General features: G+C 49.2%; 5 protein-coding genes across 5 annotated transcripts; 2 read left to right on the forward strand and 3 right to left on the reverse strand.

Annotated features, from left to right (window-relative positions):
• Window positions 1–152: 152 nt before the first annotated feature.
• Window positions 153–2,651, forward strand: BDV38DRAFT_278073 (WD40 domain protein; the record flags this gene model as incomplete). The annotated part of the gene is made up of 7 exons (XM_032058640.1): window positions 153–174; window positions 226–1,055; window positions 1,123–1,699; window positions 1,952–2,082; window positions 2,150–2,183; window positions 2,355–2,564; window positions 2,629–2,651. The coding sequence occupies 7 exons, from the start codon at window positions 153–155 to the stop codon at window positions 2,649–2,651; spliced, it is 1,827 nt and encodes a 608-aa protein (XP_031918614.1).
• Window positions 2,652–3,015: 364 nt separating this feature from the next.
• On the reverse strand, window positions 3,016–3,864 carry BDV38DRAFT_278074 (putative heme/steroid binding domain protein; the record flags this gene model as incomplete). Its single annotated transcript, XM_032058641.1, has 2 exons — window positions 3,016–3,510; window positions 3,613–3,864. The coding sequence occupies 2 exons, from the start codon at window positions 3,862–3,864 to the stop codon at window positions 3,016–3,018; spliced, it is 747 nt and encodes a 248-aa protein (XP_031918615.1).
• Window positions 3,865–4,670: 806 nt separating this feature from the next.
• On the reverse strand, window positions 4,671–6,429 carry BDV38DRAFT_126152 (GTR/RAG family Ras-related GTP-binding protein). The gene is made up of 4 exons (XM_032051215.1): window positions 6,336–6,429; window positions 6,183–6,284; window positions 5,445–6,128; window positions 4,671–5,389 (listed from the first exon to the last, which is right to left on the reverse strand). The coding sequence occupies exons 1-4, from the start codon at window positions 6,347–6,349 to the stop codon at window positions 5,191–5,193; spliced, it is 999 nt and encodes a 332-aa protein (XP_031918616.1). The 5' UTR covers window positions 6,350–6,429; the 3' UTR covers window positions 4,671–5,190.
• A 1,792-nt stretch (window positions 6,430–8,221) lies between these two features.
• Window positions 8,222–10,388, forward strand: BDV38DRAFT_126251 (putative acid phosphatase). Its single transcript, XM_032051216.1, has 7 exons — window positions 8,222–8,356; window positions 8,419–8,431; window positions 8,495–8,529; window positions 8,590–8,605; window positions 8,676–8,841; window positions 8,912–9,246; window positions 9,304–10,388. Exons 1-7 carry the CDS (start codon window positions 8,267–8,269, stop codon window positions 10,227–10,229), a joined length of 1,581 nt encoding a protein of 526 aa, XP_031918617.1. The 5' UTR covers window positions 8,222–8,266; the 3' UTR covers window positions 10,230–10,388.
• A 158-nt stretch (window positions 10,389–10,546) lies between these two features.
• Window positions 10,547–13,789, reverse strand: BDV38DRAFT_278077 (ribonuclease Z; the record flags this gene model as incomplete). The annotated part of the gene is made up of 1 exon (XM_032058642.1): window positions 10,547–13,789. One exon carries the CDS (start codon window positions 13,787–13,789, stop codon window positions 10,547–10,549), a length of 3,243 nt encoding a protein of 1,080 aa, XP_031918618.1.
• Window positions 13,790–14,178: the final 389 nt, after the last annotated feature.

Below are 14,178 nucleotides of genomic sequence, written 5' to 3' on the forward strand. Positions count from 1 at the left end.
TAGGAATACTTTCCTTGAAGCTAGCACGATCATGTGTACAGCTAAATATAATGCACACTGTTAGAAACGCTGGTACCATCGACCACATTCACAGCTGTCTCAACGGATGAAATCACTGAACTACTAGCGCCGCTTCCAAGGCAAGACCAACAATGGACTCCACCGGAACAGGGGGTATGTTAACCAAATTTCCAACAAAATAGACAAACATTGATTGAAGCCCAGTCTCACCTTCTATATCTCTATCTGAACATGGGGAACATGTTGCTCAGATAAGTGCGAAAGATCTCATCCTGCATCTCAACCCGGCTTCTTCTGGGTTCCAGGATGTAGAGATTGTCAAAGTCAAAGAAAGCTCGTCAAAATTCTTGAAATTCTCACGAGCGAGCTCCACCATATCACCAGATACATATGCCGCTAGAGGCGAGATTGCACCAGGGCGACGTTTGCTCCATGCCAGTGATACACGCATTCTGGTATGGCAATTGCTCCCGCTGCAATTACATGCTGAAATCGAGAGTATCGAGCCTGGTGCCTTGAACATTGATTTTGGTAGCGATGAAAACGAGGTCATAGTTTTCCATGCATGGAATACAAGGTTAACTGTGTATGCTCTGGATACCGGCCGCAGCCAGGTGATTAAATCTCCGAAATTTGCTCATCACAATGGCTTCGGGTACCGACCTAAGACAGGACAGTTTGCAATTTTATTAAAACCAGACGCAGTGGACTTATTGACTATCCATGGATTCAGATCATATGAGCTAATAAACCGTGCGGTTCTACCGACAGTAGACGCTCAAGGCTTGAAATGGAGCCCCGACGGGAGATGGGTAGCCGTCTGGGATGCTGCCAGTGCGGGCACCAAAGTTCTTGTATTCACTGCCGACGGACAGCTCTTCAGGACTTATACCGGGCCACCGGGATTCGATGATTCTTTTGACCTTGGGGTCCGAGGTCTAGAATGGAGTCCGGTTGCAAAGGAGAGTGGCGCCTCGGAATATCTAGCCATCAGTAAGGTCGATGGAACTGTTGATATCTTACGATGCAAAACAGTACGTATATTCGATTCTAAATTGGTGCTCTTTTATATTGGGCAAGTTAGATAACTGATAAATGCAGTTCTCATGTTCGACAACATTATCCCATGTCTTCCTAATCGACGACAATTCGCCCAGTATATGGCGTGAGCGCTACGCAACTGCAGATGGCACCCTCGAATATGCCGAGTCGTCCAGTTCTTCTGCCTTTAGTATAACTGCGGAAACATCCGGCCCACCGCGGGGCGTATCAATCATGGCATTCAGTTGCAACGGAAATCTCCTAGCCACTGTAGACCAAACACGGGCAAACATTGTTTGGATATGGAACTTGGAGTCCACTGCCGTACTTGTCTCAGCCTTGGTTCACGAACATCCAGTCAGACAGGCTGCATGGCATCCCTCGAAGATACAGCTACTTATCATCACTGCCAACAATGCCCTTGCTGCTGTTCGATCGTGGACCCCGGACGGCCAGCCATCAATCATTCACATTCCTACTTCGCGAAGCGACAGCGGGCGATACGATGTGAGATGGCTATCATCCAATCAAAGCGATGACTCAAAATTCTGGTTTGGAACGACTGAAGACTACACCCTTGGTCATATCGAGAGCGAAGGTGAAGATTCACAGTTCAAAGTACTAAATACTATCAAGGGTAAAGCTTCTACTGGAAGCCACGGCGCAGGCATGAGCCGATAACTGAAGGAACATTTATGATTTACGCAATACCAAGCGATCCTGGTCTTAGTAACCTCCAATAAATTGGAAACTCATGCTTGTATCCATGACAATAGATCTCATCTCCGTGTAGTCACTGATTCTACATATTTATGCCTGAGGCATATATATAGATAACGTTGACCAATAAAAGGCCTCTTCTTCCACCACCGCTAACCGAGCAAACAAGGGCTTAGGGTTTATGCCCACGTGACGCCAAAGGTCTCCCCACTCGAATTTCGCACTTGGGCTTCTCACTTCCGGCCGTTGATTGTCGCGCTCTCATCCGTCGTCGAACAACCAGATCAGACAGTCAAGATGGTGAGTTGATGCCGCACATAGAGACGAACAGCAGGATGTCCAGGTTGTACTAATATTTTATATATAGGCTCCCGCACGCAAGAAGTGGTCCAAGGGCAAGGGTATGCAAATCACCGTCTCACATCCATCCTCCCAGCGAACGAACCTTTTCCCGATCAAGATGTCAAGCGATTTTGTTGTGGGCAGAGGGGCTGTTTGGACATGAATCGACGATATTGAAAGCCGGCTTGTGGAACAATAATAACTGACATGGTTTTTTTCTCTGCAAACAGTCAAGGACAAGGCCCAGCACGCCGTTGTCCTCGAGAAGCAGGTCGCTGAGCGTCTCAACAAGGACGTCCAGTCCTACCGTCTCATCACCGTCGCCACCCTTGTCGACCGTCTTAAGATCAACGGCTCCCTCGCCCGTAAGGCTCTTGAGGACCTCGAGGAGAAGGGCCAGATCAAGAAGGTTGTCGGCCACTCCAAGTTGAACATCTACAGTACGTCTTCGCCGTGAATTGCTGGATATCGACTCTTTGGCGCATATACTAACAGGTGATTTAGCCCGTGCCGTTACCGCTGAGTAAACGTTTCCTCACTAGTCTTTTCTCGCGGTCCTCTCATATTTTACGAATGATATCTCTCAAAATTCGGAAGCTTGGCTGGGCGAATGATGTATAGTGGTTCAATGAATCAATCAATTTCGGAGTGAACTCTTGTTTTCCGCTACTGCACGTATCACGTAAATGTCTTGATAGAATCGACCAACGACCCTCGCAAACAACCGCAACCATCTACAGTTTAAGAAACGCATGCGGGGAACAACAAGTAAAAAAGCCGACAGATAAGAAGAGCAGAGTACCCTACGTAGCACATGCGATGATCGACAAATGAAAAGCACGCCCAGATATATACATACAAATCCATCAATCAAACTCCCTCAAATTTCCCTTAATTACCCTTCTTCAAACTGCTCCTCTTAGGTCTCTGCTGCTTAGCAGACTGACAAAGCTCCCTCTGCTCCTCCGGCACCTCCAACCCAACAACCTTCCCAACCTCGAAGTACTTCTTATGATTCCGGAAGAAATTCTCCCAGTGCTGCACCTGCTTCTGCACACTCGTCCGGGCAAGCCGCCGATCCTGTTCCCGCCGGATCTTCTTCTCCCCACTGCTCAGCGTCTTCAACTCCGCCTCCTCATCAACCGGCATGAACATCTCCTCAACCCCCCGCAGATCATGCGTCTGGTCCTCCTGGAAACAGCCCGTGACGAACGCGCGCGTGGCATCCTTCCCCGTGAAGAAATTGTAGTGTCCGCCCGCTCCGTACACGAGCGGGTTCGCGGAGACATCGAACACGGAGCCATTGATGGCGAGGTAGATGGGGAGGGTCGAGTCGGACCCGTTGTAGAGGGCGAGTTGCTCGGGCGTGAGGCTCAGAGGTCCTTGCTGTTTGTGATTCATTAGCCTAACCCGGCCCATCTCACCAACAAAAACTCCCAGGAATTGATTCGAATGCAGTTATGGGAAGCAAGTGATGCCAAAACATACCAAGTACCGGACCAACACCGGCCATCTAGTGAACCACGGCCTGTAGCCCCATAGCACGGACTCCGTCGACGTCATGTAGTAAGATAAGCCGCATGATGCGACGATCAGTGTGACCACCACACGGATAATATCAAGGACACTAAGGCCGTTTTTCTCATTGCGAGATTTGCTCTTTTGGGTGGTCGGTTTGGATGTAGATGGTTCGTTGGCGCCGGCGCCGGCGGGGACCTGTCGCTGGCGGAGGGAGGACATGGTCGCCTTTTCACTTTTTCGTAGTGTAGAGCTTACTTTGGTTTAGGTTAAGGTGTCATGGAAGTTGCGGTTAGGTTGGGTTTGGGGAGTTTATGAGTGAGGAGTGTAGTCCTGTCGAGGAAAGGGTAATTTCCGTTGATTCTCCGCTTCTGTTTCGGGTGGTGAGATAACAACGTGACACTTGTTCTGTATGCTATATTAGTCTATCAGGGTTTGGAAAATAATTTCAGTGGATGATTCGACTTCTGATGATCATTTTGAACTGGAGGTTCATGTGGTAATGGAAAATCTACCGCGATTCCATATTTGGTGAAGCTACAGGTTTACGAGTGAAAGATTATGTAGTGCCCCAGATGATTTTATTCATTTCAAAATATTTTTCAAGCACTATATCTGAAGCATGTCCTAAGCTAAGAGTCTAGGAACAAATATCCCAAGCTCCAGCAAAACTCTTCCACGGCAACACTGGCCAGCAGTGTACCAGCAGTTCGTAACACCAAGCTCTTCAACCCAGTAATCCCAACCCCCATATATATTCAAGTAGAGCAAGAACCTAGAAATCCTAAATGCATGTCAGTCACAGTCCCAAGCATGCATATGAATAGAAAAACAGCAAGCTGTATGATAGAATCTCTCAGACATCCAAGGAAGTATTGCGCACAGAGCACGTCTAGATTGGGTTCTAGCGACGGCTAGCGTGGAAACTGCGAATGTGGGAAAAATTTTCATCATCGAGAAGGGGGGAATCGAATTGATGTGTAATGTTGGGAATAACAAAATTGCTTGGACTTACCATTGTATTAGTGAATCCGAGGTTGTTTGCTGAGGTTTTATGTTAGTATGTTGCATTCAAGCTTCATCATGCTTGAGTGAGTGACCTTGTGGCCAACTCATGAGTGTATGGTTGAGTTGAAGAAAGAGAGAAAGATAAAAAAAAGAAATGGAGAGGAGCTCGTTTTATCCTTCAAGAAAAAAGAAAAAATTCGCGCTAGTGCCAAGCGTGGGCCCGCTTCTTGATACCTTGGTGCCTTAACTACCTTGCTAGTTTGCGTCCGTTAAGGGTGACCACCACCAGTAAAGGGGAGGCGAAAACTAATCTATCTCTTGCAGTACAACGGACGCATAATAGGTGTTTTATCTAGTGAGGGCTTTTATTCACGAGGCAATTACTCGCACAGTAAAGTGTCTCCCAGTATTACAAGTCAGACAAGGCACAGGAAATGGTATTGTGCGTAAGACACGCTTCTCAAAGTGCTAAACTGGGCAAATAGTGGACTACTAGTATTCCGTAGATGTTCCAACGCCATAGAAGTAACACTTTTGATATCAGTTATTCGAACCTGGCTCGCCATGCTCTGTCACCTGCCCCTGTGCCTGGCCCTGTTCGGACCCTTCCTGATCCTGTTCCCAGCTGCGAGAAAAGACATCATTGAGGGCCTCCTGGAAAGTACGGCAATTCATATCAATCAACCCCTTCTTCTCCTTCGCCTCAGGATTGCGTATAACGGACACGAGACAAAGATATCTAGCAAGAGTCAGCGAGCTTCTCCTACCTGGGAAAAAGCAACATCGAGACATACTTGTTCATTTCCATCAAATGGATCATGGTCTCGTCGTGCAGAACCACATGGCTCTCTGCCTCTTGATTTTGCTCGCCTTTTGGCTTGCGGTCCGGATGATCCCATGAGTAGAGTTCTGAGACGTCCACAATCACATCGATATAGTCCGAGCACATCTCATAGCAGGACATATCCACTGGGCGAGTATCTGAAGCAATGTAGATTTTGCTGAGAACGTCAAACAAATAGGTCTTCTCAAATCCACAATTGTTGCCGAGGGTGTTGATTAGGTTCTCCAGAGTCGATAGGTTTGGAATCAACTTCTGGATAACCTTACTGAATGCCTCAAAGACAGAGTAATCATAGATAGACGTGAGGTAGTAGTGGACAGGGGCATTCTCATACCCAGCATCGCTAAGTTCATCCGAAATGAGCTGTACAATATCCTGGAATGTATCGGTGCGGTACTCTTCCGAGAGTCCATCAACCTTGTGAATGAAGACTTCGATGTTGATGTTAGGGTAATACTGCTGGACAGTCAGGATGGTGCGGTTCAGGCGCGCGACCGAGTCCAGGTAATCATCCTGCGCATCAATGACCCAGACGAGCGCACCAAGGCTTCCGAAAATGTCTTCGAGATCGAAAGATGGCTCCAGATACTCAAGCTGACCAGGAAAATCCCAAACCTGGAAGTCCATGAACGAGCTTTGGTATATTGTAAGCGTGGATGCTCGTATCATGTAAGAAGGATGTACTTACTGGATGGAATCCTTTTGGATGCGAGTCGTTGACTCCAGAAAGAGCGTTTCGTTAGGAGGCATCTTGTGGAAAACGACACTAGCAATCGAGGATTTCCCGCTCCTATCTATGGTCAATAAAACCCCGATCATGCCCGAAAGGAGCTAACTTTACCGGCGGAGGCCCATCAATAACAGACGGGGTTTGGCATCTTGAGGCTTGCCGGTGGAAACCTGCCCCGGCTTCGCCTGCGCGGTATGTCCTGCCGGCTAGATAACTTGTTAGCAACCCAAAGCTCACTCATAGTAGTCCTCCAGGTTTCTCATATCTTGTGCAGGCATTTTCAAGACTAGTCCATGTAGCCACAGTTGAGTGGACTGGGGCACTGCAAGCTAGAAGTCACCGAAAACCCTGCTGAAAAGTGGTACTTGGGATGTAAGAAGCAATAACACAGCTTCGCCCCTACAGACAATAGCACAAGGCAGAACCATACAAGAGGTCCAGGAGATGATATATAAAAAAAGATTCCACGGAACAGGGAATAGCAAAGAAACTGCATCTCTTACCTCCATATAGTCAACTATTTGTTTGTCAAATACTAATCAAGTAACCAGATAAAGGAAGAGTTTTCTTGGCAAGTCAGTTAGCATAGACCGACGCAGGGTGATAGAACAGGAGAGGTTTGATCTGGAAGGCAACGACATACAAGTCGAATGGGGACTTACAGTGCTGTTGTTTCAAGATTCGCAGTGAATTAACCAGCCACCACGAAGGACGCACCACACTTTAATGCCCAGCAACAAAGAAAAGCATGCAAATTTCACAGGCTACTGTGCAGATTTGGTATTCAGAGAGCTGGTCAGGGGAAAGAGAAGAAACATTTATTTCAAGACAGGTTACTTGGGTGGATTGCGTGTGTGGAATGGCAGGACCAGAGCTAGAGAACTGCTGTTCAGTAGATCTTATAACTCATGGTTAACAGTAGTATAGTCGAGCCAAGGAAGATAGAGTCGCGAGAACAACGCGCAAATGCTCGAGCTTCGAGCATACACAGGCAGTTGGAGGTATAGTACTACTACCAGTATATGTATGGGTTTGATTGGCAGGGCAAGGGGAATGCGGAAACTCCTGCCGACGTGGGGGTGCTTTTAGACTGGCCGGAAGCTCCTGAACAAATGCCGCAGACTGACAGCACACTAGGTAAACTGTAGAGCTAACGTCCTATCCAGGAGAGATTATCTATGTGAGTCAACGGCGAAAGCTCCGGAAGTTGGAGGTTGGGGAAGATGCTCGCAGTGCGTTTCTTGCGATAAGACCGACTGTCCGAGTCTTGGCACGATTGGTCAGTGGATCCTTCCGCCTTTGTGCCTGGTCGATGTCGTACTTGTTCACAACCCTCCTTTCGGTAGTTGCGTTCTAGTTGAACTGTACACATAGATAAGTCCTATATATTAGTGGAGCTCTTGGGCTTAGGTTGTCTACCATATGCATTAATCACATTATCTTCAGCTAAAGCAAGTGGAGTAGCACCGTTAGAATGTCAGTGAGAATGATGATCGCCGACAGCTGTTCAGTGGAGTTCAATATATATACTAGTGCATAATAGCATATCACTGAAGTGAGTTATATATCAGTAGAATCCTCAACATAAAACACTGGATCATACAATAGAGATCTGTCTAAGAGATGACAATTTCCATGGCAAGTCCCTAAAATCAAACTAGAACTGAAAGGAGAACATCATTGCTTGAATATTGAACAATGAGCGGGGTAAGGTTGCTTATCATCTACCTTGGATCAAAGGCAAGGCATAATAAGAGCACCACCACCAGCTAACCACCTCGATTGACGCACTTTAATCCTATCTAGAGCGCAACGTCTAGGGTTCTTCTTCATCACTTGATAGACCAGCTGATCTGCACGTGGATAAGAAAATCCGCTGCCAACAGGTGACTCCGGCATCTCCGCTGATTGGGCCGTGGTTACCGCCCACCGCCTTCTGGCGTCATCAACGGACAATCCGCCGAGTCACCGACTTTCGTCCTACCCTGAGTAGCAATCGGCTTGATTCAAGGTCGTTCGTTGCGCACTTATACCAGTTCCCGATGACCTCTTTAAATCCCCGCGAACCCTACTCCCAGGAGGAGCTCGAGAAGCTCTATCCGAGAGACTTGAAGCTCCAATTGGTCCAGGTGGTACGTACCAGACGAGACAACCGGGTTAGAGTTCCATTGAACTTGTACTAACCCTTCTATAGTTCCTTCGCCATGGTGAGGTGGTTCGGCGGTGATCCAATGGCTAAAGCACTTGATCAATTGACTGACTGGCTTCAGGTGAACGCACGCCGGTGTCTTCTCGGTTTCAAAATGTATGAAGCTAACCACATACTTCCAACTGATAATGTGACATGACTACTAAATCCATGAAGGCAGGCCTAGCTGAATGTAAATATCCTCAACCACACTCGGTTGCTTCTATATCTTCGCAGACTGACCGATTATTTTACCCTCGAAGACTGGCCGTACTGCAATGTTGCACGTCGGATGATCCAAATGGCCGCTAGTAACCAGGACCTCTCACAGTGGAAGGGCTTTGAATGGCGGAAAAAGACGGAAGCATTCGGCGATAGAGATGAGTCGGTGGTTGCAGTGGGCGCAACAGGTGATATCGAAGGCATTTGGTAAGTCGCCATGGGATATACGGGACAATTGGTGAGTGCGAGGTTACTGACGAGTAACTCGCGACAATAGCCAACACGGCGAATTGACAGACAGGGGACGGGAAACAACCTTTGCCCTCGGCCAGCGCCTGAGGCATCTTTATGTTGACCAACTTGGGTTCATGCCCAAGATCAAGTCCGACACTGAGGACATGTACCTCCGAGCCACACCCATCCCGCGAGCCCTCGAGTCCCTCCAGCAGGCTTTCTGGGGCATGTACCCGGCCAGTGCTCGTACGCAAGATTTTCCTCCGCCAGTGATTGTTGCACGCTCTGTGTCGGAAGAGACTCTATTCCCTAATGAAGGCAACTGCCGTCGGTTCAGACAACTCGCTAGGCTCTTTGCCGATAGGGCAGCGTTACGGTGTACGTGGAGTAGAGGAACACAAAGGATATCATAAGCTGATTAACATATCTGCCCAGGGAACGAAACCGAACAGATGGATTACATCAACAGCATCCTATCCAAATGGATGCCAGAGAAGTCTCCTAAAGTTGCCGTCGACTCTCACCCCCGTCTCTCCGGAATCAATGACACCATCAATGCAACCGACGCCTACGGGCCCGCAACACGTCTTCCTTCAGAATTTTACGACAAGAAACTCAGACAGTACATGGAGCAAATCGCCGTTGACGAATGGTTCGCCGGTTACAACGAGAGCACCGAATACCGAAAACTCGGAATCGGAGCTCTACTAGGCGATGTGGTCGACCGCATGGTCAGCACAGCCGTCGACGGCGGCTGGCGCAGCGAAGCCTCAGCATCTGGGTCCTCCACTGACAATGGCAAAGCGATCAAGTTCGCCATGAGCGGATGCCACGATACCACTCTGGCAGCCATCCTGGGTAGTGTGGGCGCCTCCCCCGGCAGGTGGCCACCTTTCACCTCCTCCATTGCTATCGAGCTCTTCTCAAAGGCGGACCGTAAATCCGGCAGTGAAGATGCCGGCGTCGTGCTCGAAGAATTCTCAAATCCTGCCATCGCCCAGAAGAAGAGCGGAGGTCTCTTCTCCTTCATGAAGGGCTCTTCGAACTCGAACAACTCAACACCGCCCCCTCCGTCTGAGACAGCTCGTGCTCCCCTCGCGTCCTTCCCCAACTCCGCAAGACAATCCCTGCAGAAACATTATGTCCGTATCCGTTATAACGACGTTCCAGTCCGTATCCCCGGTTGCGCTGCCAAGCCGCAAAATCATCTTGCCGGAGACGATACCTTCTGCACATTAGACGCATTTAAGGAGATTGTTGATAAATTCACGCCCAAGAACTGGCGGGAGGAGTGCACAGAGAACATTGGAGCAGGGCTTTATGGTAAGGATGACAAGGAGAAAGCAGTTTCTGGGTTCTAGGGGGCGACAAAAGTATATATACATGTCAATGTATACTGTGATTGTATTTACTCTAGCCATATATTCTTTTGGAATGAGAAACAGGAAAACGCAGAATTACACACGTGATTCTATCAGAGACTAGAATACAGAGGCCTTTATTCGGTTTGTATTATGTCTCAGCTGAATAATAATAATGTATGTACCCGAACAGGACACGACACTTGTCCATTGACCAAAACTTTTACCTCCATATACTACTTATGTACCTCCCGAAAGCACGCCAGATATATATATGATACAGGGTATGTAATGATAAGTGTATCTTGCTTTATGTCTTAGCTCGAACGCTTCAGAGTCCTACTGGGACTGCGGCCGTTGCGCCTTGCACGCATCTCAGCTTCTTCATCACTGCCACTGGTGCTCCAGCCGCTTTCACTTTCACTGGCACTCCAGGCCGAGTGACGCTTAACCGGAGACTTCTTGTCAAGGTCCATTTCTTCGGCAGGGATAGCAGCTGTAGGTTCCACATCGGCCAGGCTAGCACCAGCCTTTGACTTCTTGTCATGCTTGGCCTTTCTTCTCATCTTCTCCTGCATTTTGGCAGCCTCCTGTTTCTCCTTCTGCTGGCGCTGCTTCTCGGAGTCCTCTTCCGAAACCCGCTCCAGGATGTCGTAGAGCTTCTCCACTGCCGGCGCGTACGCCTGCGCGACGGGCATATCGCCAACACGGATGCGCATGTAGTCAAAAGCGGCGACTATGGGGACCTTGACCTGCGGCTTTCCCTCTACCTTGATAGTGCTGAAGAAGGATGGAACGTACCCATTGGAGGCTGGCGCTTGGGAGGCCTCTTCCGGTTCGTTGTCTGGAATGTCCGGTTGTTCGGGCTGGACAACTGTCTCTTGGCGTTTGGTGGGCCCTTGGTTCTTTTCTACGTGCGCGACCTTCTGGTACCGTTGGCTGAAGTGGGTGAGGAGGATGGCGCGAGCTTCCATTCTGCGGCCAACTTCTAGGGCTTCGGATGTCGTAGAGTGTTTCTTGGCGATCGCAGATACTCCCATGTCATCCTGGAAGGTGGCTTCATGGATAAGGACGGTGGAGCCGTGTCCGATTGCGGCGAAGCTGGGGGAAGGTCGGCAGTCGCCCGAGAAGGAGAGCTTGAAGCCGTTCGGGAAGACAAGTGAGACTGCCATAGCGCCACGGCAATGAGACACCTTTGTGGTTAAGAGATCGGCAAGACCTGTGGCTTCGCGCAGAAGTGGCGTGAGCGGAGATGACTCGTCGTCAAAGCTGAGCTCTGTACTCCGGGGACTATAAGTTTCAACTTCCTGGCCAGGGAATGAGCCGTCCGCGCGGCAGTGTCGGTACACAAACTTGGTCCGGAGTGCCCTGTTCTGGATCACAGGATAGGCGGACAAGGGAATTAATTTCCCAAAGCCAAAGTTTTCAGCGCTTGCGTACTCTTCTAGCCACCAGATCATGTTTTCTTCAGAGACGAGGAACAACCGCTTTTCCTTGAGTATCTTGGACATGTCGGTCTCAAGAGCGCTTGTTTGCGAATCTCCATTCGGATAATTCTCCTGGAACCACGCCTTGATGACAGAAGCAGTACCGAGATGGTGGTCTGCATGCAAATGGCTAATCCATATCATTCGCAGGTTCTGTAGAACCTCTCGCAACTTTTCGGGCTCGAAAACGCGCTTTAGCTGACCAAGCGTGTTCTCACCGCAGTCAAGCAGATAGTAACCGTAACCAGGAACATGAACGAGGGTGCTGGAAACATTGCGGTATTTGGAAGGAGAAGAAGAACCTGTACCCAAGGTGATGATTTCCGCATCGGCTCCTGGAAGATCTTTACGGAACTGCCGCAGCTTTTCCTCGAATTCTTCCTTTTTGACTCGCTTATCGATTGTACTCATACGTTTCTGGACTGCCACAGGCATCCGTTGCACTGCCTCAATCGCATTAAACCGTGGGACAACCTCAGAACGGTTGATGTCAAAATTGGGTTCCATGTCAATGATAAGGCCAGGTTCAATTGCTTCAAATGGCGAATTCTGCACATTTCTCACCGTGACCTCCGAACCATGAGTACGTGTTCCTGGTTGCGGAAGACTCACATTATCATGGACTGGCACTGGGTAGTTGTCGCTCCTCAACTGTGCCATACGAACAGATGACCCAGCAATGCTGCCCATAGCCAAGTAGTTTGGACAATAATCCGAGCTAGACACAGTGTGCTTGCAATGGGGCATACTGGCGACAAACTCACGTAGCCGGGGATGATCTCCGACTCCGGGGCCTAGTATCCAGATAAATGCTTCAAGATTTGTAGTGACAGAAGGGGACTTCCATTCCGGCCTACTAATGAGACTCTCCACGTACTCTGAGCTAGGTAAGTCGATAATGGCTAAACCTTTTCCAAGTCGTGGGGGTCCCAGAACCATCTCAGGTGTGATAGTTTTCCCATCCTCGGATTCCACGCATTCGCCCTTCGTCAGACGTCCGAAGTCCTTGCCTTTACGGACCTTCAACTCCTCCGCTTTCTTGGGATCAAACTTGCCTCTGATATCGTGATTCCGCACGATATAAGAAACTGCCTCATCACACCAGGTAGTGGGAGGAATTTTTTCAACGGCTGCGCCTGGCCAAGGCTGGCGTACAAAAACCTTGATGTCAGGTAGCGGTTCATTGCTTCCCGGAGCAGGGCCCGTGTATTGCTCAAGCGCCCTGGTCTCTGGATTGCGAACAAACATGACCGCGGGCATCTTAACTTCAGCCAAAGGGGTCTCAACCAAAGCATCCAATTTCCATGTCGAATTGAACATGTCCGTTATAACCGACTGCCTGATAATCTGGTCGCGAGTACGCGGGTCAATCGCCTCCTGAGTAGTAACTTCTTCTCTGAATTCATCAAGGCTCCTCTTTCTCGGGCTTTGCGGGGCAACACGGGGGACATCCTTCGGCTGCAGAGATGTGAGAGGACGAATAGGCATAGCCCATACCTTGATGTTATCATCAGACCAAGTGGGTTGTTCGAAAGGATCTTCTGCCTCTGCAGACCCTTTCTTGGCCATGCCCTCACAATCGTATTCCCGTGTGAAGACCGGCATACCCTTCCTGAAGACAAATCTCCGAGCAGTGGCTAAGGTATGTGCCAGGTTCTTACCACCATGGATTGTCAAGGTCCCCCGCTGTGCAACTGCCTCTCCATCCTTAACGGCGTAGGGCACGCCGTGCTCCAACTTCTTCGCAGGAGACTGTTTGGCAGACTTTCCTGACTTTTGTTGGCGCGCCTCCTTCTCACGGGCCATAGCCTCCTGGGCAGTATTCGCACTGGCAACACCGTCAGCCAGCGTGAGAATCACGCCAATCAATCCACCATTGTTGCCCCATTCCATGCGACCCGTGAGGAAAACATCGGTGAGGTAAGCGATCTTAACACCCCGTTCCGTACATGCCCGCTGAGTTCCTTCGGAGATCTGCCCAAAGAAATACCGCTTCTCTGGGAACTGAAGCAGGACAGTTGTGCCAGGAGTATCGGCTGTGGGGGTCGTGACGACCTGATAAAAGAACTTCATGGGCTTCTGTCCCACAGGTGGGGTCGGCAAGAAATCGAAACCTGAGAGCTTGTGAGTGGTCGAGTTGTATAGCAAGTAGTTGTTCGATCTACGTCGCGTAATAAGCCTCGGAGCCCGGAGAATAAATGTATCCCGTTCGAGTGGATATGGCTCGGTTTTCAGTGTGGGTAAGGGTTTCGTAGGAGAAATAGTTTTCGACGTGTGAGGTTTGGTTCGGGGCTTCGATCTAGCAAAACTGGCAGAAGTAGGACTTTTTGGTATCGGACCCTTTGGCTTAATGGACTTCGGTTTAGATGCAGCTTTGGGAATATGCCAAAATGGTCGAGAAAATGAAGTTCTGAAAGGAACTGGAGAGCGGCCTATTATAGATGGGGCAACGTTTCCGCGAA

The sequence above is a fragment of the Aspergillus pseudotamarii genome (assembly GCF_009193445.1).
Source record: "Aspergillus pseudotamarii strain CBS 117625 unplaced genomic scaffold BDV38scaffold_4, whole genome shotgun sequence".
NCBI classification, from domain to species: Eukaryota; Fungi; Ascomycota; class Eurotiomycetes; order Eurotiales; family Aspergillaceae; genus Aspergillus; species Aspergillus pseudotamarii.